Raw genomic sequence first — 26,506 nt, forward strand, 5'->3', positions numbered from 1 at the left:
CTTCTTAACAAAGCAGAATTTGTCGAAAATCTGTTAATCAAAACAACAGTGTCGTCCTGGGGCCCGTAACACAAAACTTAGCAATGATCGTAGAACATTTTTCTACGATTGATTCCATTGACTAAACAATGTACAATCAATCGTGAAGATCAAGCGTACGATCAATCGCTAACTTTTGTGTTACGGGACCCTGGACTCTGGACAATGTTAACGACACATTTGCATTTTTTTCGTCTGGTCCGGATCTTAAGACGGTGCTGTTCCGGTCCACCGATTTTCGACAATGACCTCTAATCTATCCATTGCGATTTGACGGACATTTTTAATAGATTCTGAACGTTGTAGAAAGCGTCTGAGAAGTGGATGCTAAAATACGCTATTTACATAACGCATAGAGAACTTTGGAATCTATAGTCCAAAGCTCTAGTCATAGGCCCGGGTCATAGGGATGTAGAACGCATTTACCCTCTGCATTTATATTCCCATTTTATCAAAGAGACAAATTCAGTGAGACCATAATTTTCCAAATTGAATCTATAACTTGCTAGATTCGCTTTTGGATGGTACCAACATTGAGTGGTAACCTATCCCTTGCCCGCTCGTACACACACGAGAAATTATTAATTCATATTTTTAAACGATATATCTGTGGATGATGATTATAACGATGATGATAGGAAAATTATGACGATGGTCCCGATAATGATGATGATGATGATGAATTTCCGCCAACAGTTGAAAGGTGGGGGACACAATAGGTCATTTCCCCCAAATGTTTCGAAGTCTTGTATTTTGGTTAATTGCAGGAGTTTCTGCATTTCATTCATAAATCAATAACAAATGGAATAACTTGATACAATTACAATGACATGAATTAGTAAATTTTTTGCGTGACAATCGAAGAGATAAACAATGTATAAGACTGAAATAATGAGCTATAATAAGCAGGTAACTGCTTGAAACAATAGCAGCCATGAGGGAGGACTACATGGGAACCGTATATATATATTGATAAAACGATGTCAAGAAATAAAAAGTATTAAAGCTTAGAGATTTAGTGGGGGAGAGATCAGATAAAGTTTAAAAACGTGCGAGTGGGTGCAAATGGGTGAGTGCAGGTGACAGTGGCGTACCTAGGATTTTCCACAGGGGGGGCAAAATCAGCCGCCCAAAAATTTGACAAGCAAAAAAAAAAAAAAAAAAAAAAAAAAAAAGGTCTTCAATAAAAAAAATAACGCTTTTCGTACCAGAAAAAAAATTGACAAGCAAAAAAAAAAAAAAAAAAAAAAAAAAAAAAAGGTCTTCAAGCTCATCAGGGGGGCAATAAAGGTCTTCAAGCTCGTCAGGGGGGGCAAAAAAGGTCTTTTAAGCTCGTCAGGGGGGCAGGTATATGTCTTTTGTATGGGTTGTTGCTCGTCAGGGGGGCAGAGTGCCCCCCTGCCCCCCCGTAGGTACGCTAGTGGCAGGTGATACATTTAAGTTCACTTAAAAATAAGAAACTTTTTAATGCAGCTTTAAAATAAATTAATACTGACAAAACCGTACACGCGTAATGATTTCCCTAAATGTCTATAATATATACATTAATTTTCAGGTCTGAATATATATTTAAAAAATTGGATCGTGCTTCGCTCTCGCATTATTTATTATATTCAAATGGATACTTACTTATGGAGACTTATGGATACTTCTAAACGCAGGCTTAAGCCTCTGTATATTCAGTTCAATATCCTGTCTCCTCCTTAGGTTGGCTGGAACATGACATGGTGGGTCAGCATCAACTTGACTTAATAATTACAAAAACAGTTAATTGGAAATTTTCAATTTAAGGTCTAAATCTCCAAATTTTCAGCTAGAGTAGTTTCACGATGTGACAAACAATGCAAAACGTTCCTTTTTCGCATTGGTATTTCACTTCTCACTTCACGGTTGCATTATTTTTTGTTTAGTGAGAAAAGTAGGCCTATCCTATTTCATTTCCCGTTTTTTCCATTTGATTAGACAGAGAGAGACAAGTATCCATTTGAGTCTTGACGAAGCTACAGACAACCCTTGAGGAGTTCCTATTGTAAAAATTTCAGCTCGCGCTTCGCGCTCTCATTGTTGAATTGGGTCTTATGACACATATTTTCAATTATATAGTCAAATACATTTCTATTTTTATCACTGAATAGAATGCAAAACTGAATAAATTGAACATATATTACACCGAAAATGAAATTTAAAATGCGTAAATTGTTTTTCATACTTTCTACCAATTGAGCACCTAACAAGGTGGATATGTGCGCAATATAAATACCCTATATTATTATTATTATTATTAAAAATGACTATATCATTCCCCTTTATTATAAAAGCGAATTCGCTGAAACATGACGCCACAGCAATCTAACGATTATGCCAGCTAAGTAGCCATTACTGCGATAAGAGTTGAAATTATTTAAAATGTTAACTCTAAAAAGATTATTATTTTGTTTATGTTTATTTCATGAATGCCAACTCGAGACCAGTAGGCCTATGGTAAGGTATGCGATGGCCTTTACGAATGACTTTAATATAGGTACCCTTTTTCCCCAAAATTTCCCTTTAAAATAGGTATGGGTTTGAAGGCGACAGCTGCACTCTAGCCTCCATCCGATTTGTTTTTAGTACCCCCACCTCGTCTCTCTCTGTTATCCCCCTTTGTTGATTCCATCTCGATCTCCATGGCCGTACGCAGAAATTTTTCGCTGGGGGGCAGCACACATAAACTTTCTCAAAAGCGAAGTGATTGTCAATTTGTCATTGGGGCGTTTTGCAGTCTTAAGTGAAATTGAAGGATTAGGTGCATTCTTTGGGTGAATTTTGTGAAAATTTTCAGTAAAAAATTTAAGTTTTCAAAATTTCGGGGGGCCCCCCCTGCTGCGTACGGCCATGTCGAGCTCCCTTTCCCCCGGGCCTTTCCCTTAATTCTATCTCCTTCATTTTTTCTTCTTTCCCTTCCCCTTTATTAAGGGGGTGGGGGCTGCGGGGCAAGGTGCCCACTTCGGCCCTAGCTCTCCATCCTCGCGCTTAAAGGGGAATCCAACCCAAATGAAAACTTGTTTTTATAAGGAAAAGCAAAATCAGACAAGTTGATAAGAGAAAGTTTGAAAAATATTGGACAAACAACAAGAAAGTTATGAATTTTTAAAAGTTGTAAATATTGGTAATCACTATAACCATGGAGACTTCAAATTGGCCGCATATGGGATGTCATAGTGATGTAAGGCAAGGACTACTCTTCCATGTACTCCAATACATATTATGGCTAAAATGTCATTTTTCCCAAAAGTTTTATTTCAAATTATATTTTTCTTTCATGAGGACATAAGACAATATACTACCTGGGTTATATTTAGATTACTGCCCCGGGGGAATTGGTACTTAGGAGAAAACCACAAACCCCTGATAATAAAGTACATGGCCTATGGGAAAGTTGTCCTTGCCCTTGTCATAATTTACTTACCCAGTTGCCAATTTGAAATCTACATAGTATTAGTGATCACAATTTTAAAGCAGCTATAACTTTCTTATTGCTTGTCCGATTTCTTTCAAACTTTCACCATTCTGTTTGATTTATTTTTCTCCTTCCCAACACAACATTTTATGGCCAAGGCTGGATTCCCCTTTAATTGTCGTTACCCCTCTTCAGAATTAATTTGTTCCCTCAATTATTTTGACGCCCGCGGGATGGATGATGAGATCGCGGGATCGAGACATGCACTCACGATAATTAAAAGCGCGCATCTCAAATTTATCACCGCCACCTGTACCTTGCACCGTGCATGGTCTACGAATTCGGCCGGAGCCTACTCTGCCTAAGGCTAAGAAGTTAGCCCTGCTCCTAGTCCTACCGTAGTAAGTAGTCATGTACAATTTGATCCTTTTAACTCTGTTTTCTTTGTTCAAAGTTCATGTACCATATCTATTGATTTGCAGATTGAGTTGTCACATTTATGCCCTAGACTTAGATGCACATATTTTGAGGGTTTGGTAAGGAATTGAGAAGGTACATGCGTGCGTTGGTACGTGCAATTGTAATACACACATATTCAATGGGGATACCATAGTTCTGTGATAAAGTAATTCGAATTAAAGGAGAGCTAAATCCCCAAGTGTAGCACACTGCGTTGTTAATATGTGTGCTCACCACGCAATTACAGTAATGAGGATCGTCCCAGAAACAAGGATATTACAAGTAGTTTAAGAAAGAAAGAAACAAAGACTCAAAGTCAAAGAAGGAAAAAGAAAGTAAACGAAAAGGAAAGAGAGAAAGAATGAATGAAGAAAGAAATGAGAAAAGTGAATGAAAGAGTAAAGACTAAAGTGCCCAAATATCAGACACTAACGATTTAACGATCTAAGTAAGTTGAGCACAATTGGACCAAAACAAAAATACAGTAATTGAATCAATTAAAAATCATTTGTATTTTTTTTAGTACAAATGCTGAATATTAATGATTTAGGCCTATGCCTAGGCCTAATGTTATAAAAAAAAATAGAATAAAAAAAAATATGGTAAACGGAAATTATTTTCTTAGATCTACTACCAGACAATGACAGAAGTTTTTTTTTTGCCAAATATTGGACGCAGTTTCCAAATATCGGGCACATAAAGTTGTGCGCCGCGATCAATTTCGGCGAATTTAAATCGCGCTCTAAACCCCAAAATAATTGCTTGATTGTTTAGAAAATAACTTACATCAGCTGCGCAAATGCAGATTTTAATAATTACTATCAATAATTTTGATTACAGAAATCGGTTAGTAATCTTCATTAGACTTACCAAACGGACCTCTTGTTTTGGCTCTAAACGTCAGACATCTTTGTTCAGCTGTGCACGACTTCATTCTGAAAACAAGTGCACGTGTCCACAGCACGCATTTCCAATTCAGTCGGCCGATATGTCCGGTGTTTGGGAGAGTGCCATATTTGGAAGGGTGTCGAATTTCCCGCCGTGGGGAAACCCCCACGGCGGCCATTGCAGATATTCTTGCGATAGATCGAACATGTGCGATCTCGGCGGCGATATTTCCGGCGGAAATCACTTCCCCCTTACAATTTTTTTTTCATTCATCAATCTTTTGGAGTCTATAATGAGCGAGGGTCATAAGAATCTTTGGAAATCAAAATCATGGATTTTACCCCTGGAATCTTTTTTTTTAGCAGCAACCTGGATCTACTGTGTGCGCAGTTCAATAGCAGGTACATGTATGTCCCACTCATTCAATGAACAAAGTTAGGATTTAACCTTGTTCTCTGTTAGTACTCCATGTGTGGCAAAATGAGGTTGGCAGTGTTTGGCTTATTTTCTCTTAAAAAAAAAAAACAAATGCTTGATTGATTGACACGGTCAGTTTCCAATACAGCTAATCATCATATAGCTTTGCTCTTAAGTAAATTTGATTCTTTGAATTATTTTTTAAAATTAAAAATAGAGATTGAAAAATTGAAATTTTCTTGCCATATTACTTTCCACCAATAGAGGATGTGCACAAAAATATGCCAGAAATCCAAGTTTTTGAGTGCTTTGGTGAATACAAAAATTAATCCCAATTTTACTGAAAAAGTAAATTTGCAATTTGCAACAGAATGGAATGAAGTATTTTTGGTCACAAAAGTGTTATTTTAATTGTTAAAAATATTCATAGGCTCAGGCTCATCCAATTAAATTATAGCCTACTACACATCTGCTGAAATAAGAAAAAAGATAAAGAGTGTTTTCAAAATACCGTCCCAGGTGTCTAAAGAATTTCTCTTGATTTTCTCTCACCACTCACATCACCACCCCCCCCCCTCTGGGTTTTAGTTTGTTATTTAAAAGTGCTACATAGTTCGCACATTACTTCATAGTTCAAAGTACGTGGTCTTTAATTCACAGGTTCTTCCACGTTCAGCCATGCCTAAACACAAACCTAGTTCAGGCAGTCAAAGCGAGGAGCCCAAATCTAAGAAGGCTCGTATCAAGTCCAGCCAAACGGATGAAAATGAAGAAGGCGAGGAGGAAGAGCTTTTTAACCGGTCTCAAAACGCAGACTTCACTGCTCCATTCGAATCGGTAAAAAATTAATATTTTATTTTCGGGGGCTACTTTTCTCAACTTCCTGCTTAAATCTGCAACATTGAATAAACTCAATAAGCATTGCAGTGAATGGGGAATTTCCAGGGATCTTTTGAGCATTTCATTTTAGGGGGGAAATTTCCCCGAGCCCCAGGCCTTGTAATGTTTATTCTGAGGTGTATCCATACATACCGGACAGGTCCTTGGTCAAGAGAAGTCAGTAATTGTCAGAAGTCAGAATTTTGCACGCAATATTTCAAGTTGTTAGAAATGAAATAGCCTGTAATCCAGTGGGCCCCGTCTTACAAAGAGTTACGATTGATCCGATCAATCGTAACTATGGACGGCCAGCAACGTCAACATCTATCATGCATGTTTGTTCAACCTATTTTCTAACTATGATGTATATTCATGCATTCATTGTTTTCTTGAAAATTCACTGCGCTTCTCTTTGCATACAAAGGTCACTGTGCATATTTTTCGTAGAAAAATTATGACACTGATGGATTTCCATAGAGTTTGGTTGGCTGCTACAAGCCCTGTTCCTGTGATGATGATTAACATAATTTTAGGTTTCTCATGAAAAAGGCCAAAGATACTGAAAATGCCACACTGACACACAAACCAAATACCATTGCAGTTACAACATTTTTGTTCCAGATTAAGTAAGAATTTGCTTGTTCTTTTATGCTCTTTGTAAATTTTTATCCTTCCAGGTAGAAGCAGAGTATGGAATCATTGAGAAGATAACTGTAAAGAATTTTATATGCCATGGTAGACTTGAGTGTAGTTTCGGTCCAAACGTCAACTTTGTTGTTGGCCGCAATGGGAGTAAGTGTAATCCTTTGTAGTTTTATAATTGATTCACAGTTACGATTAGTCATAATGGAACAAATTTTTGAAAAAAAAATAATCAAATGTGATTTTATTGATGGTGTTTGTGGAGAATGGAAGTGGAACATTTGCTTTTGTTTAAATGATTTCGAAATGGTATAAAATGTATCAATCAAGTTCTGTTTAATGTCTATACCTATATTACAACAGGTAGTTGTTGGAAAGGAGAGGAGCCTTGCTGCTTTTTTCCTTTTACCCCATGCTCGAAACTATGAGCTAATATGCATCTGTTAACTAGCAGGTTAGATATTGAACGTATGAAGAAAAGTGTTTAAAACTTCAACATGAGAACATTGTGTCTCGGCAACTCTTTGCTGTCCCTTTTAATGTTTTCTTGATCAATGGTCAAATGTGTTTATGCCTCTTATGAGCGAACACATTTTTTGTAACTTTGTACTATTTTCAACTGCAAAAAGTGACATGACATTAAAAAATGTCAGCAAATAACCAGAACAACACAAATATTGCACTGAATATGAAAGAATCTGATTTTCCTTTGATTGACTCTGGTACGCAAGATATGAGATGGGCACCGTGCTGAATTTGAGGACTTGTTTGGTGTCCCATTTCTAACACAAACCATTCATGAGCCTTATTGCAATTTAACCAATATTTTTATGAATTTGAAACTGATACTTGGGCTCCAAAGATCACCTCAGCAGAAGAATGGTGTGCCGCATGGAGGCTCAAAGCCAAGCGAAATGTCAAGAATAGATTGTAACGCTTTAGAACACATCAATGTGTTTTGTAAATTACAAGAGTTACAGCTCCTTCCTAGCAACTCCCTGATTACAACTTGAATTCCAACATGTCGATGGATACAACTATGCCATCCAATGGTATCTTTTATGGAATTCTTGATTTTGATTGGCTGTTTAACCTTGTTACTGTAGTGGTTACCGTTGGAAGGCAAAGTAACCATAATAGTACATTTTATCAAAGGTACTACATGGGGAAGATCGGACACTTCGGCAATTTTTTGAAACGCTCAATAAATGCTCATTGGGAAGGACGCCCACTAGCGTTGAATAAGTAAACCATCGTACATCAGCACGCTGCTGTGTATAAAGCATATAGGGAAAATGAGAGAGGGGATTTTGGAGAGGTCTCAAGGGCGGAGCACAGGAATAATTCCAACTTTAATTACCCAGAAACCTCTGAAATATATTCATCTCAAATTCAAGGGAAAAAAATTGACGAAAAAAAATCTTAAAATGTAAAATCGTCTTCCTTCACCCCTTCACCATTTCTCTCATATGTTTTGTACACAACCAGATCGCGATACGCAAAGTTAAAAAAGGTTGTTACTTGCTCAACGCTGTGGGATGTTCTTCCTGAGCTTTTCATTACGTGGTCTACATGAATGTACTGTCTGATCTTCCCCTTGTAGTATCTTTGCCTTTATGCAACAGGGCCCAGGTCACGTTGCATAAAAGTATCTCTGCCATGCGTTGGAAACTTCCTTGGTTACAATGCTCAACAGCAAATCAAAGTCAAGGATAATATTGAGTTATCATTAATGGCAAAATGGTAACTTTTATTTATGCAACAGGCCCCTGATTTTCGCCATGTATTATTATCAATATGATGGCTCTTCCTGAATGTTTTTGATTTTGCACATGTTATCATTGCATTTTCACAGGTGGAAAGAGTGCTATTCTGACCGCTATTGTAGTGGGGCTTGGTGGAAAAGCCATTGTAACTAGCCGAGGTAACTCGGTTAAGAACTTCATCAAGGCTGGCAAAAGGTGAGTACCAACCCTGTGTTTGCTATTACATGATAGTAATAACTGCTATGTTGGGCAAGTAATTTAGTTTTGTGCATCATGTTGACAGAAAACAAATGAACCTTGTTAACCGGAAAATAAACTTATATAAAAAAAAAATTTCACACCATCTATTCAGTTAAATTTGTTTCAATTCAATTAAAAAACGTTGAACTTTGAATTTTCAGTTCAGTATGTACGTGCTATTAAGGATCAAAGGTCAGTGAGTCATTCAATGTGTATTGTTCTTTTTTTTGCAACAAGGGTCATTTAATGTCATCCGTCATGTACACAGACAACCCCCCCTGATAAGAGATTTACACTGGCTGAAAAAAAATTGAATTGAGCGTAAGTCTCTATCACATTCAAATGTCTCAATGAGCAAGCTCCACCATACCTGTCAGACCTAACAGCAAGGGTCATTTAATGTCAACCGTCATGTACACAGACAACCCCCCCTGATAAGAGATTTACACTGGCTGAAAAAAAATTGAATTGAGCGTAAGTCTCTATCACATTCAAATGTCTCAATGAGCAAGCTCCACCATACCTGTCAGACCTAACAGCAAGGGTCATTTAATGTCAACCGTCATGTACACAGACAACCCCCCCTGATAAGAGATTTACACTGGCTGAAAAAAAATTGAATTGAGCGTAAGTCTCTATCACATTCAAATGTCTCAATGAGCAAGCTCCACCATACCTGTCAGACCTAACAGTTCGCCAATCGATGTACAACACTCAGTCATCATCACATATCCCTCTTTACATCCCCCGGACATTCAAATCAGGAGGCAATAGGTCATTTTCTGTGTTTGCCCCAAAATATTGGAATAGATTACGCTATAAACTTAGGGGCATTTTCACCACAGATGGACACAGAGGCAAAAAATCAAGTTGATATTCATGTAAAATGCTTTATGTTTTTTAATAAGACAAGACCTGAAGTTTCTGAGACAAATTTTTTTTCCGACTCTGGCAGCCATTTTTTATTTCAAAATGGCTGCCAAAGTATGGATACAAATTAGTGTTGAAAATAATATATTGATACATATTTTGTTTTGACAGATTTTTAAAGAACAGGTTTGATCATGATGTTTTCGCCTGTGATTTAGCTTGCTGTTATAACACTTTTTAAAATCCCACAGAAAGAAACACCAGTAATTCATTCATCTGATAAAAAAACATTGATGAAGTATGTGATATGGTATGTAATGTCAGTTACCGAAAACATGAACTTTTTTTTCTCATTTCCTGGAAAAGAGGATATATTATATGAAACTTGGTAGATTTCCTCTCTAGGTAACACCCCTCCCTTCTACACCAAAATTAAAGATTACCAATTAACAATGAAGCCATAGGGTACCATTAAATATATGTAATGTCAGTTACCAAGTGGAAAATGTAATGTCAGTTACCGAGATGTAATGTCAGTTACCATGATAAAACGTTGGTTACCAATATTGAAATGCAAATATGTGGTCAATTTTATGTTGAAGAAATATTGTATACTTGTTATTTAAGTCAAGTCACACCAGAAGGAGCTTGCTATTGACTTTTAAAAGGTATAGTTCACAAGGAATACTATATGAAATTATGAAGGAAGTTGCATTCTGTTTTGTACATGCACTTACCAAGTACCTAATTGTTTGTATCAGACAATTTTTTGTTTGGTTTTTTTTTTTTTTTGGGGGGGGGTACTTTTCCCAACCTATTGCCTAAATCTGCAACATTTTTAAAGCTTAACATTGTGATGAAGGGGATTTCCATGGTCCCTTTTTTAGTTTCTAGGATTCTTTTGAGCATTGCCTCGCTAAAAGTAAATTCCTGGTTTTTATACCTGTTAGTAGTGTGGATGTGTGATTCAATTTTGTTTTTGGTTTACAAACTATAGATGAAAAGTGAAATTTGACAGTTCTGATCAATGTTGCATGGATCTACTAAAACTGTGGTGTTTTTTTCTAATTTACAAATAGTTCAGTTTCAGTTTAGAAGCTGGAGTTTATTTTTTGTTGACAGCTTATAAAAGAAATTAGCAAAGAAAATGATTACACAAATTATGAAGAGAATTGAAATCCGACAGATATGAACAAGCATTGCTTGCACTGACCAGAATAGAAATCAATAAAACTACATGGCTGCATGAGATTCGGGGGAGGGGTACATGTATGTAGCCTAGGGGAGGAGACCCTTATTCATTTTTGCCTTTTTTGAGGGGAGGGGGAGGTTGGAGAAGGAAAAGGTTTAAAAAGTCAATATAAAACTGATGAATATATTATGGGTGTATAGTCAGAAAAATCCATGTGTACAGTCAATGCAATATTAAACTACTATAGGAAAACATGTAGCTGCTATGACCCCACCCCCCCCCCCCCCCGAGTAAGTAAAACATACATTTCTTATCTTTTGATAATTAAAAATGTGAAGTATTATGAAACTTTTATGATTTTAAAAAGCCTTACATATAAGTACCAAGAAAATTATGCCTTTGAAAATCATATAGCACTGGTAAATGTTAATGTGTATTGTCAGTTACCGACAAGTAATGATAAAAATGTTCAAATCAAAGAAAGGAATTATATAAGAAAAAGAAAAAAGTTTTTCATTGAAATGTTCCTAAAAACTTGGGTATACTTCCACATCAAGCTCACTTTCATGTGAAGCCCTGCACAGAAGATACAATGCAATGATTCCACACATTTGACTTCCATGTGTTATCTCTATGGCAAATTAAGTGTAATGTCAGTTACCGTAATGTCAGTTACCAGCATGGTTGTGGAAAAATTATCATAGTCCCCAAAAGACAAAAACAAATTTTTTAATATTTTGACACATCTTAACCTAGTAACGGAGGTATATTTACTCAGGGACATGAGATATTTCAATTTTAATGAACACCCTGAAATTGCATGTCCTTTTGCGTAATGTCAGTTACCGACACATTTTTGTTTGCTGATGCGTAAAAAAATGTGGTTACATAGGAAAACTTAGTATCAGAGTATACAGCAAGGTTCACTTTATTAACTCTATCAAAAGCAAACTCCCATCATTTGTTGTTTTAGAGATACACACAATGAAAGGTGTGAAAACATTGTGCCGTGTAATGTCAGTTACCGTGAAAATGCCCTTAGACAATGTCCTTCGATTGATGAAGATGCTCAAATCTAATTTGTTTTAATATATTGCAAGTAGTGTTTCATTTTGTGTAGTTTTGTTTGAAGTTTTTACCAATTTTATTCATTTTGTCATTTGTATAGTGCTTTGTAACTTTTGAAAAAGTGCTTAATATAAAGAAGTAATTATTAGTAGTATTATAATTATTAGTCTGACACACTTGGCCTGAACTGGACCTTTCCTGGCCCTGGGGCCTAGCAACTTTATCTCCAACTGTCTCATGTGCTTCCAATTTCAGCTTTGGAGCTTAATTTTGAGATGCTATGTCATAATCATACCCTTATCCACATTTTGATTGATGCCTAGAGTCAATGATAGTAATTTCTTGATGGCTAACCAGTTGATTTTGTAAGGGACCTTAGCCACATTTAGCTTCGCCCGAATTATTCTGGAACGGACAAAGTGCTACACAGTTTTTCTTTGTGAAATCATATAAATAAGAGTAAAAAATGATATCTTGAAAAAAAATCTTAAATTCTTACATATTTGATGTTAAATAGGCAAAGTAATATTTTTCATCAATAAATTTGCATATTTCCTGATAATCAAAAAATAATTATTTTCGATTTTTTGTCTCACCTGCATAGCAGAGTGAGACTATAGGCGCCGCTTTTCCGACGGCGACGGCGGCGGCGTCAACACCAAATCTTAACCTGAGGTTAAGTTTTTGAAATGACAGCATAACTTAGAAAGTATATGGACCTAGTTCATGAAACTTGGCCATAAGGTTAATCAAGTATTACTGAACATCCTGCCTGAGTTTCATGTCACATGACCAAGGTCAAAGGTCATTTAGGGTCAATGAACTTAGACCATGTTGGGGGAATCAACATCAAAATCTTAACCTAAGGTTAAGTTTTTGAAATGTCATCATAACTTAGAAAATATATGGACCTAGTTCATGAAACTTATACATAAGGTTAATCAAGTATCACTGAACATCCTGCATGAGTTTCACGTCACATGACCAAGGTCAAAGGTCATTTAGGGTCAATGAACTTTGGCCGAATTGGGGGTATCTGTTGAATTACCATCATAACTTTGAAATTTTATGGATCTGATTCATGAAACTTGGACATAATAGTAATCAAGTATTACTGAACATCCTGTGCAAGTTTCAGGTCACATGATCAAGGTCAAAGGTCATTTGGGGTCAATGAACTTTGGCCAAATTGGGGTATTTGTTGAATTACAGCCATAAATTTGAAAGTGTGTTGGTCTAGTTCATAAAACTTGGACATAAGAGTAATCAAGTATCACTGAACATCCTGTGCGAGTTTCAGGTCACATGATCAAGGTCAAAGAACTTTGGCCACGTTGGGGGTATTTGTTGAATTGCCATCATATCTCTATAAGTGTATTGGTCTAGTTCATAAAATGTGGAAATACGAGTAACCAAGTATCACTGAACATCTTGTGCGAGTTATAGTAGTTTTCAAAATCAGCACTGCTGCTATATTGAATCGCGTGATGCAGGTGAGACGGCCAGAGGCATTCCACTTGTTTAAATTTTGGCTTGCAGTTTACATTTTGAAAAAAAAATGTGCGTATCAAAGTTTGGCGTGATCGCGCAAACGGCAGCTGAGATCAGAGGGTTATGGGTTATTGTTGATCAATTTTGACAAGTTATACATCATTATAAAGCTTAGGTTTTGGGGTGACTGGCTACATAAGACGGCAAGCAATATTGCATAAATTTACTTTATTACAACGATGCAGATTAACGTAGGAAATTTGGTTTTTGTTTGACTGCGTTGTATTCGTGTGTTGAATCTGAGATCATCAATACTTTTCTTATTTTGTAGCGTTGCAGAGATATGCATCAAGTTACGCAATAGAGGGCACGATGCGTACAAGCCAGAAGTATTTGGACCGTCCATTACAGTGATCAGAAGAATAAAGAGCGGGAAAGATGGGAGCTCTAATTACAAAATACTGTCAGCTAAAGATAAATTAATAAGTACGAAGAAAGACGAGTTGTCCCACATCATGGATCATTTCAACATACAGGTAATTGTTAACACGCAAGGTTTACACGGAATGATGCCACAAGGCATTTAATTTGACTTATATTGCACCAAACCCAGTGCTGAAGGCACTCTACAAGTAAAGAAAAAGAAAAATTGAACTGAAAGATTTTGGGTTGTTTTTCAAAAGTTTCAGAAGTTTAACATGTTTTAATTTCTTAAAGAAGGCTGTTCCATAATTTATAGGATGAGTGGATTCATGATCATGTTTGGAAACTATAGAAAAGTGAAATATTTTGTTTTTGTTATCTCCCCCCCCCCTCAGGTGGATAATCCTGTATCTATAATGAACCAAGAGACCAGTAAAAACTTCCTCCTCAAGCAAAGTGCCAAAGACAAGTACAAGGTAAGGGGCAAATCTATGGTCAGTCCCATTAGAATTTGATGTGTCTTTTTTTATTACTTGGTGCTGTCAGTGTGACGGGGGTGAGTCTTTCTATCAAGTTCATACGGTAAATTTAACTTCATAGCCAAGGTTTTATAAAGCAATACTTGCAGAAAGGTTGCAGGTTGTATGTTTGCACATTTTCTTTAAATATGTGAAATGATGACCTTCAGATTATCCAACTGAAAATTTTACAAAGCAAATAGTAATTTTCTGTTAAATTAACATTTTAAGTAAAAAAGTATATGTAGTCCCATAAATGCTCTTTTTTGCATGTTTCGAATTCTCCTATAAGGAGACACGTAAGAGAGATATTTTGAGGTTGATTATGATCTTTCATTGCATTTATGAACTTCCATATAAGCTTTAATCCCAAATTTTGATCTTGATTTGAAATCAAGCCAATATAAGATTTTGGAAAATGTACACTTTTGCTTGGAACCGCCCTGAAGGGGCCATTTCACTATCACGATCTGAAACCCTGATCTATCCCAATCATTAGATCGGCGGAAAGCGGGATAGGAATCGGTTTAAATTGGAAGCAGCGTAATAACAATTCTGTGAAGACGGGGTAACAGTGGGTATTTTATTCAGATTGGCGTCATGGTCTAAAAATTTTGAATATGTTTGAAATTTCATGCCGATCTTCCTGATCAGAAAACAGCCATTTTGAATCGCGGAAAAAACGTAAGCAACATGACGCGCAGTTGAGGGATGAGCGTAATCAGCTGTACACGGACGTAATGAATCCCAGTTCCTTTGGAAAATTTATATTACTGCAAATTATTTTTCACTGACTCCTTGTAAAACAGTTCATTTCCCCTGATCCTGCTCGATCTGAAGGTTTGTCAAATCGTAGTCAAATTGCCATAGTGGAACAGGGGCTTAGGGCATATTCCTTACATTCCCTGTTTGATAAAGTTTAATGATAATAAAGATGCTCTTTCTAATTCGCTTTCTTACAAAAATGAGAATTTTAGATGGAATATTTAAATGATGCATAATTGGAGTAAAAAAAAAAATTGAATTCAGTTTATATATACCTGAATCGGTAGACCAGCTTAGCCAGGGTAATATATGAATGGCATTACCACCTAATACCGCTCTTCAAATACTCTATATTATTTTCATTATTATATGAGTTCTTAATTCATAGCAATGTTTCATGTCCTTTAATTTCCAGTTTTTCCTGAAGGCGACCCAATTGGAGCAGGTCTCCAATGAATATCGAGAAATTGTGGTCCTTAAAGAAGGAACAGAAGATGATGTCAACGTACAGAGTGCTGTAAGTTTTATTTCCAGTCTCCTACTCATCTTACTTCACCTCCTCATCCTTGACTTTACCGTCATCCTTCTTTTCTTCTCATCCTTATCCATATCATCCTCATTCTTATCCTTGTACTCATCTTTTTTTCTCCTTATAATCCTTTTTATTCTTATCCTTTTTTTTCTTCATTTTTATATGCCTGTCCTAGACAGGATGTATTATGGTATCATGCTCGGTGTCCGTCCGTCTGTCTGTCCGTTAACTTTTCCTTGTAAACACGATAACTTCAGTTTGACTTAACCTAGGCTCATATAATTTGGTGTGTATGATACTAGCATAGATCCCAGCAAATCTAACGATTTTGAGGTCAGAAGGTCAAAGGTGAAGTTGCCGCCTTCCACTTTTCTTGCTTGAACAATGACTCCATTTTCCGCGTCACAGGCGGGCGAATTATGTGCTCACCTTAGCGACACTATTGTTTCATCTTTGTCCTAGTCGTCATCTTTAACCTTCTCATCTGTATCCATCTTGTCATCATCCCTTTCTCCTCATCCTCTTTCCCATTCTTCTCTGTTTTATCCTCATCCTCCGTATCTTTATACTTCAATCCCTCTCCTCATCCCTGTCCTTCTCATCAACTTTGTGGAGCGTTGTGGCCCAGTGGATTAGTCTTCTGACTTTGAAACAGAGGGTCGTGGGTTTGAATCCCAGCCATGGCGTAATTTCCTTCAGCAAAAAGTTCATCCACATTGTGCTGCACTCAACCCAGGTGAGATGAATGGGTACCTGGCAGGAATTTATTCCTTGAAATGCCACCGCGCTGTAAAAGGCTGCGGGGCTAAAGCCTGGGTAATAATATCCAAGTCCTTTGGAAGCGCCTAGGGATGTTATGACATAATGTGATATGCTTTATACAAGAACTGCGTTATTATTATTATTATTATTATTAAATTATTCTTTCTCTTTCTTTCTTATTTTGCTTCCTCTTTTTCCTCCTCCTCTTTTTTTTCGACTCATCCTTTACTTCCTCAACTCTTTCCTTATCTTCATTCTGCATTTTTTTCCAAACAGGTAATATAAATCACATTGTGACACAATAATTATGTTATATACAAATATTTTTGTTCTTGAAACAATGAAGTATGTGATTGATGTTAATGATAATGATAATCATTGCAATGACGATCATAATGACGAAAATGACAGCAAAAATGGTAATGATGATGGTGAGTCTCAGTATTTGTACCTCTTAAAAAACATTCGAACAGGTTGTCTCTTAAAAAAGGGGGGGAATTTTTATTTTTCCTGGAATACTGTTTTAAGGCATCCTCACTTGGCACAATGTTAATTTATACATGTACCTTAACTTGAAAACTAATCTGTATCTCATCCTATCAACAGAAACTTCCTGACCTAGAGAAAGAGGTGCTGGAGTTGGAACAGAAGTTCAAGGCTTTGACTTGCCTTCATGATCTAACAGACAAGAGGAAGGAGCTTATCAACCAGTCAGCATGGGCCCAGGTGGCCGAGATGGAAAAGGTGACATTCCACATATATACGCATTTAACATTTTTACGGCTTCACCCATTTTTCCCCCTCTGTCCTGTTTTAATTCTTGAATTACCTCAAGAAATGTCCATACTTCAAAATTGGTCCAAGTTTATGAGTAACAATAATCTGATTAGATTTGGGGTATCAAGGTCAAAGGGCGTGGGGGTCATTGCGTGATGATTTAAAGTTTAGAGCGTAATATATTCTTCTTTTTTTTCTCAATGCACACATTAGTACCAATAATGCCTATAGCATTTCTATTTTTGAAAATTAGAAAATTTAGAAAGCACCGTTTATTCAATGACTTTCTTGCTCATGGCTGTAGGTGCTGTGGCTGGGGATGGAACCCTGACATCCACATTGTTTCATGTATTCTAGATCTGGCAATGGTAGAGGCATGAATTTAGTTTAGATATAGGTTTTTCAAACTGTTTCTGCCAAGGATGGGTTCCATTATGGGTGGTATTGACTCCCATTTGTATTTTAAAGTCAATCATTTTGGGGTTGCAATGAGCAATATATTGGAGAATACATGTAAGTGCTTGATATTGAAGTGGGTTGTCATTAAGTTATCAGGGATCTAGATTTTTATATTTTTTACATAGTTTAAACAAGATTAATGTTGTAAAATGAAAAAGAATGACTGAAAAATGGGCATGCTGAAAATCCTAACACAAATAAACATACAAGGATTCATAACATTCATTAATTACAGTTTGGAAAAAGGATCTGGCTTCTCCCAGAATGCCATGCTCGTTTTGCTGATAACTGAGATTTGACCAATTTTCTAACCAGAATAATTAAGCACATAAATTCATTTTTACAAATGCTTTGATGGTAATTTTGATTGAATTTGTTTATTTTGTTTACCATTGCCACAAACAGAATCATTACTTGATGGGAAAGTAGATGAATGTAAAGATCAGTTTTCACCTTCATGATCCTGTGTTCCACATTTGACATTATTTGACAACAACAAAAATTTGTAAACTGAGTTCTTACATTAATCTAAATTTTTTCCTAAAGACAACAAGTTTGATAATATCTTAACTGCAAATGGTATATTTTCAGTCCTTATTTGATTCTACCATCTATGAAGTTTTATTTCAGGCTTTTAATTTGTTTTGATTCTGTTTTTTTTTTAATGATTTTTCTGTGGAATAGGAGAGGGATAGCAAAAAGAATGAAGTCCAGCATGAAGAAAGTCGAGAGCCCAAGTTTGTTGAGAAGATTCAGCAACAGGAGGTATGTGTTTTGTACTGTATGGCCGACAGATGGTATTGTTGGAAACTATGGTACCTGGGCCCCGTCTTACAAAGAGTTGCGATTGATTCAATCAACCTGAACTACATGGAAATCCACCTTTGTCATAATTTTTCCTCCCGAAAATTTGCAGAAAGTCATCTGTAAACAAAGAGGAAGCACACATAATTGTCAAGACAATGATGAATGTATGAGTTTACATTACCGGTATATCTAGATAACATTTTGACAAACATGCATTTTATAAGTTGGCATTGTTGGCTCTCCATAATTGTGGTTGATTCGATCAATCACAACTTTTTGTAAGACAGGGCCCAGAAGTACTGTACATTTACCATCAATCATTGACGTGATCATACCACAGATTAAACAAGCATTGACACAATCACAAATATTTGGTTTATATTCATCACTGCTAAAGATTATATTCTGAATTCTAAAGACTAAGGATAAAGTTTCTCTGACTGCATGTTGCTGGCTGCGATTTTAATGTCATTTTAATTTTATGATGACATTACACATCACTTATAGCAATAAATGATTGCATCACCTTAAACAGTCAGGTGCTCCATCTGTATGATGTCATATGCCCTTAGTAATTTATCAAACAGTAGGCCTCGTTAATGGGTCGTGACTTTAGGTGTGACTCTGCCTAGATAATATGTGCTGTATTGGATTGTGTAGTGTGCAGCTGGCTTTAGAGAAATCTAACTTCCACATTATTACTTTGCAGGAAAAGGTGAAGAAAGCAGAAGAGAAGCATGCCGAGATCCAGAGTCAAGTTGAAATACTGAGACAAAGACTCGAGGAGCTCTCCCCGCAACACGACACATCGAAAGACAATGTACAAAAGCTCAAAAACACTGTCAAAACTCTTGAGGTACGTGTTGAGACAATAATACATCTATTGAGTATTTCCATCTTTAGGGTGAACAGCTTGCTATGCAGTGGAACAATTGAATTTGGAATTGTGGAAATATATCATTGAAACCAATGATAGAAATCATGAATGTGTTTGAAATATTAAATAACTGTATTTTCACGTATACACACATCTAAGTTAAATTATTATGTAAATGTATAATATAAGATGTATAATCCAGAGATTGGTGATTTTGTCCATTTTTGCCATTGTCACCTTTTTTTTTGCAGAGAGAGATCAAGAAGATAACCTCAATGATCCGCAGTGAAGAATCAGATAGAAATGATATCTTGCAGAGAATTCAAGATGAAAAAGAAAGGTAGGAGTTTCAATCATTTAATCATGCTAGTTGTCATTAGGTAACATATCCGCATATGTACAGGGTTCTAGCGTATGTTTCATAAAGCTTCCTAAGGTACGAATGACTGGTGACTTTTTTGCATTAAATGTATTTCTCACAAACAATTGGTCTAGTGGGACAAACGCATGCAAGACCCATTTTCCAAAATGTGTTGGAAACTGTGTTGCCATGGTAATGGCATGGGGTGCGGGATATTAATCACTTTCAGTGATATTTCTAGTTTACTGTCTTAATTAGCAGCTCTGCAAATTCCCTACACCTCACCCATCCAAACCTTGCTCTTGCTGTCACAATCGCCTCACATCCACCACCCACGCTTGATTGTTTGTAATCCTCATTTCATCCACAGGGACAGAGCGCAGTTTGAAGAGGAGAGGCTTGAGAGAGAAAGACAGATCACTGCTTTGGTGGAAAAAAAGCGAGATCTTGAAGCGCAGAAGCAGAACGCTGTCAGAGAGATGGAGCAGTTTGCCAATGCTGTAAACAGTGCTCGAGAACGCATCTATGGACTGCTGTAAGATATTTGGTTACTAGCACCAAACAAAAGTGGAATTTAATTAAAAAGAAGAAAAATCAAACCTGTATAAACAGCTAAGACTGAATTTCATCATAATCGGATGTAAAACCAGAAAGATGTAACATTTTTAAATTAGCTTATTTTTCACAAGAACAAATTTATGCATAACACAGTTATATGCAAATGAGAGATAGTGTCACTCATTAATTATTTTGTGTTTTATTTCAATTTTGCAGATTTGACAGGAAGGAAGCATCTTTATGAATTACAATAGGTTGTATCAATGCAATCCCAAATTTTCAGGGGAAAATCAATCCTTGTGTCATATTATAATAAAAAACATTAAGATGTTTCATATTTTTTGGATATAATACGAGAGTATAAGTGAGTGGATGATGTCATTGATTCCCTCATTTGCATATAACATTTTGATGACATTTTCAGTTTTATGCTATTTTGATATTTTTTCTTTTCATTAAAAATCAACCTTTTGCTGGTTGGACTTGCCCTTTCAGATAAGTGATTAATGTGTTTAGTATTGATATGATTGTCTTGGGAAATGCCAATGGCATTGTCCAAGAAAGTTATAACCACAAAGATATCAATAACATACATGTAAATATCATGAATTACTTGTAAAAGATTGGAATTCATACTTTTTAACAAGCCAACTTGGGGTGAGATGGTACTATCATGAATACTTTTTCTCTTTTTTTTTTTTTTTTTTTTTTTCTTGGATGCAAAACCAGTTTAAAGGTGCTTCAACCAATCAAGCTTTTAGCTTATGTTGCAACACCTTTGTATGTTCATTCTTTAGTTGTGTTTCATATATATATATATATATTATCTGTGTATTCTTTTAATACATTGTACATTGTGAACATGCATGAATAAATAAATAAATAAATACTATTGCTGTAAATGATGGGAACAGAGACTTGGCTTGAATTAAACCAGAGTTGATTTGTGTTTTAATTCTACCAATCACCAGATGAACTTTTTATTCACATGATTGTAGTGGAATTTAAACAAAAAATCTTGTATATTGCGTTTGTAGATCCAAAGATACTGAGCTGACACAAGCCATAGCTGCCGGTGAGAGAAGACTGAAGAACCTTGAAGGAAGCCGGAAGAACAGATTGAAGCTGTATGGAGATTACATGCCAAACCTACTGGCTGAGATTGAGCGTTCTGCTGCTCGGTTCCACCAGAAACCTCTTGGCCCAGTGGGTAAGAATCCAATCTCATGCATGTGACTATAAATCACTGATGCTGTTGTTTTCCCTATGTGCCCATTGATAGGTATATCTGGCTAAAATGAACAAAGATGGTTTAAAGGCGTTCTCATGACATACATGCGCAGATTTTTTGTGTACTTTGGATGAACTAGGGTCAGTCAACATGCATGAAGAACATAATTTTATAGTATTTATGAATCACAGGAGACGAACCACATGAAATTGTTGTGTGTTGGACATTCAGGAAACTGTCATTATCTCATTAGGGATATATGAAGACTTGGCAAAGAATTTGTAAATTTTCAGGATTAGTCCATTGATTAAAAAGTGAAATTAAAGAAGAAAAGGATAACAGAATCCATTGACAATACACATAAGCATGAATTGCAATAAAGAAGTATTCATGAATAGCTCATTGATTGATACATTGCTCAAACATTTCTGTTCAAATCTATATTTAGGATCATTCTTAAAGCTGAAGGATGTCCGTTGGGCTCTTGGTGTGGAATCTTGCCTGAAACGATTGATGTATTCATTCTGTTGTCATGACCAACATGATTCAAGCATTCTGAAAGACATCATGAAACGTATCATCCCACAGAATGCTCCACAACCTCCAATCATCACATCAAAGTTTGAGGTAGGCACAATTGACAGCATTGTTCAAAAGTTGCCCTCACTGTGTAAATGAGTGTGTACAGGTGAGGAAAGCAGTACTATATACCTACATGTAATGGAAATTTACGCAAAACCTCTTGAACTGGAACATGTTCGCAGATGCTATGTGAGTTACTTGGGGATGTATCTTTTAGCATAACATAGGGTAAGCAGTTGTGTGTAAAGTCATTCATATCTGGGCATAGTGGCTCAGTAGTAGAGTGCCTGCCTCATGAACAGGAGGTTGTGGGTTTGATCCCCAGCCGAGTCATACCAAAGACTTAAAAAATTGGACCTTCTGCCTTCTTGTCAGGTTTCACTTGATATACATTCATGATATCCTGTCACAAAAAAAAAGGAATTTTCCTTGATTGTCTCCATGAAGGGGACTTTCCAGTATCAGGAAAATTCACTTTTTATACATTATGATTGATATGATCATGATGTTTTTATTATTATTCATTTGCAACAGAGCCCTATTGTCATTCAAATGTGTTGAAGTTGTCTGAAAGGTGTTTCACAAAGTTATCTTTGTGACTCTGACTCTCAATTATTGAAATTGCAGAGGGTGCATAATACATGTGCAAGGCTTATATTTGGTTGTACGAAATATACACGCATTACACCAATACTAAGAAACCTACATTGGATGCCTATCTGGCAGAGAAAAGCATTCAAAATCTTACTGATTGTACACAAAGCACTTCTAGGTCAAGCTCCTGGCTACATTACAGAATTATTGAGGTATGAAACTAGTAATCATGGTTGCCATTTACGCAGTTCAACGGATCCTCTGCTTTAACAGATCCCATCCTTCGAAACAAAAGTAACGCTAGGTGATCGAGCATTTGCTTGTGCAGCCCCTAAGCTCTGGAATAGCTTTACCCTGGAAGTACATGTACCATCCATAAACAACTTTAAATCAAAGCTCAAAGCACATCTATTTAATCAATAACAAGCTTTTTAATAGTCCTAAATAACGGAGTAGAATATATACTTAATGGTATAGTTTCTGCACTGTATAAATTTATATATTATTATTATCTGGAAGACTAAAATTGCACTCTTCTATGGCGGGCTGTTTGGTCATTTCATCAGCCACCATCAGGGGATGTGCTACTCATGGTCTCAACATTCAAAGAAGTGCAATATCTTGTTACAATAAATGAAATTGATTCTACTTTTTGTTTGTAGTAACCTCACTAAATCATCCAGATGCCCATCAATATAGTGAAATAAACCTTTAAAACTTAAATTGATTTTAGATTAACGTACATTGTATGTTTTCATATATAGTTATTATCTATTGAGTTTTGAGTTTTCTTATATTGCATGCCCAATTTGAACACATGACCGACAACTCCCATGGAACATTTTCATCACTGGAGAACTGTGTGAAGTATTTCTCATAAAAATATTTGCCAGATTGACATTGCCCTTAACATTTCTCTTCTTTCTTACCCCTCAACCTTGTTCACTTTGCAGTCTCACACTTATGATATCAGTCGAGCAATGGTACAGAGTAGGGACTTTCCCGGCTTTCTAGACATCGTTGATGTCAGCCATCCTGTCATTTTCAACACACTTATTGATCAGGTAATACTCAAATTATCTTAGCTTGAGCAGTTCATTTTGTAAAGTAAAAAAGGACCAAAATGGTGGGGGGGGGCAGACATACCAAAGGGATGATTAGTTTATGGAACTGCTCTAAAGTAGTATATTATTATTCTCATCACTAAATGATTCATTGGTTATTGTATAAGATTTTTGTTGGTGATTTAATCTTATGTTGACCTGTTGAAATATATCAATATCCTGTAAAAGACTTATTTGTAAAAAAACCTTAAAAACGGACATACTTAAGATTTTTTACATTCACTTATCAGAGTGAAATCTCATGAATAAAGAGAATGCTAGAACAAAAACAATATATAGTTGAACCGAAAAAGACAATTAGTGCATGTCAAAAAGCTTATTTTTAAGGCTATTTTACGATTTTGCGTTACCAAACATTTATTTATTTAAAAGAATTATTGTATGTTCAATTAAGGAACTAAGTTGGAAGGTACATGTAAATAGCAAAAACAAACGACATTATTCTCTTGATGGGTTGATTGATGTCTACAGCGTGGTGTGGAGAGTATCTTGCTGATTGAGCAGAGCAAGGATGCCAGAGGTTATCTGAGACACCAGCCCCCTAGGAACTGCAGAGAGGCTTTCACCATGGAAGGCGATCAGGTGTATGCTGGAGCTGAACAACGCTACTATTCGTCCATGCAGAGGAGCGCAAAGATTCTGAGAGGAGATACTGACAACGAGATAAGGTGTGGATGCATGTTCCTACATTTCATGAATTATCTTGTCAAATCCCACCCAGCGCTAATATCCTTTGGCAAGGCACTTATCTGCGTTTGTCACTCTCCATCCAGGTGTTAAATGGGTAACTGGTAGGATGCGAACGTCAATGTGATTAGATTGGCAAGTGAGCACCGGTAAAAACGGTTGCCTGGCCAGGATGCTCCCCAGGGAGTGAAGATGTGCACTTTATGTGTGAAACACAAAGTATGAAAAGCTATATGAGTGTAACTAGTTTTTTGTCTCACCTGCATAGCAGAGTGAGACTATAGGCGCCGCTTTTCCGACGGCGACGGCGGCGGCGGCGTCAACACCAAATCTTAACCTGAGGTTAAGTTTTTGAAATGACAGCATAACTTAGAAAGTATATGGACCTAGTTCATGAAACTTGGCCATAAGGTTAATCAAGTATTACTGAACATCCTGCCTGAGTTTCATGTCACATGACCAAGGTCAAAGGTCATTTAGGGTCAATGAACTTAGACCATGTTGGGGGAATCAACATCAAAATCTTAACCTAAGGTTAAGTTTTTGAAATGTCATCATAACTTAGAAAATATATGGACCTAGTTCATGAAACTTATACATAAGGTTAATCAAGTATCACTGAACATCCTGCATGAGTTTCACGTCACATGACCAAGGTCAAAGGTCATTTAGGGTCAATGAACTTTGGCCGAATTGGGGGTATCTGTTGAATTACCATCATAACTTCGAAAGTTTTTGGATCTGATTCATGAAACTTGGACATAATAGTAATCAAGTATTACTGAACATCCTGTGCAAGTTTCAGGTCACATGATCAAGGTCAAAGGTCATTTAGGGTCAATGAACTTTGGCCAAATTGGGGTATTTGTTGAATTACAGCCATAAATTTGAAAGTGTGTTGGTCTTGTTCATAAAACTTGGACATAATAGTAATCAAGTATCACTGAACATCCTGTGTGAGTTTCAGGTCACATGATCAAGGTCAAAGGTCATGTAAGGTCAAAGAACTTTGGCCACGTTGGGGGTATTTGTTGAATTGCCATCATATTTCTATAAGTGTATTGGTCTAGTTCATAAAACGTGGAAATAAGAGTAACCAAGTATCACTGAACATCTTGTGCGAGTTATAGTAGTTTTCAAAATCAGCACTGCTGCTATATTGAATCGCGTGATGCAGGTGAGACGGCCAGAGGCATTCCACTTGTTTGTAATTTTTTCTTAAAAATGAATTTACAATTTTATGTTTGTTTTACCTTCTGTGATATAGAACCAATTCTTGTGAGATTCTGACCATAATGTATATATATTTTCTGGGTTTTGCACTTATGCCCCAATTTTGAGAGAAATATATGTCTCTGTATATTTCCTAATCACCATATTTGAGCTTAAAATCATCCAACTCCCAAATATGCAATATTTTGGAGTCCTATAAAGAGTTCTTCCATGGGCAAAATATATCCCTTTTGTAAATGATGTTGTAATAATTTTATTCTACCTTTTTATAGTGGTTGAAATATTAGAACAATCTAAGCGCTTTACAGATATATAATGTATATCTAATTTATGTTGTCTCCTTGCTCCAATAATGTAGTGAAACTCGGAGAGATATGAATCAAAACCAAAGAGCATTGAATGAAATAAAGCAGAAGATTCAGGCTCTAAGACAAGATGCGTCCGAGAATGAGAATCTGAAGAAAACGGCACAGCGACAGAGGATGAATCTTGACGACAAGATAGGAAGGATAAACAACGTGAGGAATGAAAATTATGAAGAGAATTATGATGATTATGAAGAGTTTGATAGTGATGAGGACTATGATGATGATGGTGGTGGTAGTGGTGATGATGACGATGATAATGATGATGATGGTGATGATGATGATGATGGTGAAGATGGTGGTGGTGATGTTAGATATGGTGGTGGTGGTGATGATGATGATGGAAGTGATGATGATGATGGTGATGATGATGATGGTGATAATTGTGATGATGATGATGATCTTAGTGGTGATGATGATGATGATGATGGAGGTGATAATGATGGTGGTGGTAGTGATGA

At 36.3% G+C, this 26,506-nt stretch overlaps 1 protein-coding gene across 2 annotated transcripts in view; it reads left to right on the top strand.

Moving 5' to 3' along the window:
- The first annotated feature begins 3,511 nt into the window (after positions 1 to 3,511).
- The window catches only part of LOC129261821 (structural maintenance of chromosomes protein 6-like), a 39,928-nt gene continuing 16,933 nt past the window's right edge, over positions 3,512 to 26,506 (top strand). For both annotated transcript variants that reach the window (XM_064099788.1, XM_064099789.1), the window contains exons 1-17: positions 3,512 to 3,879; positions 5,903 to 6,079; positions 6,799 to 6,913; positions 8,619 to 8,724; positions 13,722 to 13,926; positions 14,209 to 14,289; positions 15,512 to 15,613; positions 16,997 to 17,134; positions 18,311 to 18,391; positions 19,143 to 19,289; positions 19,562 to 19,650; positions 20,042 to 20,206; positions 21,267 to 21,439; positions 21,909 to 22,087; positions 23,590 to 23,700; positions 24,232 to 24,428; positions 26,039 to 26,198. In XM_064099788.1, coding sequence (XP_063955858.1) covers positions 5,921 to 6,079; positions 6,799 to 6,913; positions 8,619 to 8,724; positions 13,722 to 13,926; positions 14,209 to 14,289; positions 15,512 to 15,613; positions 16,997 to 17,134; positions 18,311 to 18,391; positions 19,143 to 19,289; positions 19,562 to 19,650; positions 20,042 to 20,206; positions 21,267 to 21,439; positions 21,909 to 22,087; positions 23,590 to 23,700; positions 24,232 to 24,428; positions 26,039 to 26,198 — 2,208 coding nt within the window. In that variant the 5' untranslated portion in view covers positions 3,512 to 3,879; positions 5,903 to 5,920. The remainder of the gene's footprint in view (positions 3,880 to 5,902; positions 6,080 to 6,798; positions 6,914 to 8,618; positions 8,725 to 13,721; positions 13,927 to 14,208; positions 14,290 to 15,511; positions 15,614 to 16,996; positions 17,135 to 18,310; positions 18,392 to 19,142; positions 19,290 to 19,561; positions 19,651 to 20,041; positions 20,207 to 21,266; positions 21,440 to 21,908; positions 22,088 to 23,589; positions 23,701 to 24,231; positions 24,429 to 26,038; positions 26,199 to 26,506) is intronic.

The sequence above is a fragment of the Lytechinus pictus genome, chromosome 5 (genome assembly GCF_037042905.1).
Source record: "Lytechinus pictus isolate F3 Inbred chromosome 5, Lp3.0, whole genome shotgun sequence".
Taxonomy (NCBI): Eukaryota; Metazoa; Echinodermata; class Echinoidea; order Temnopleuroida; family Toxopneustidae; genus Lytechinus; species Lytechinus pictus.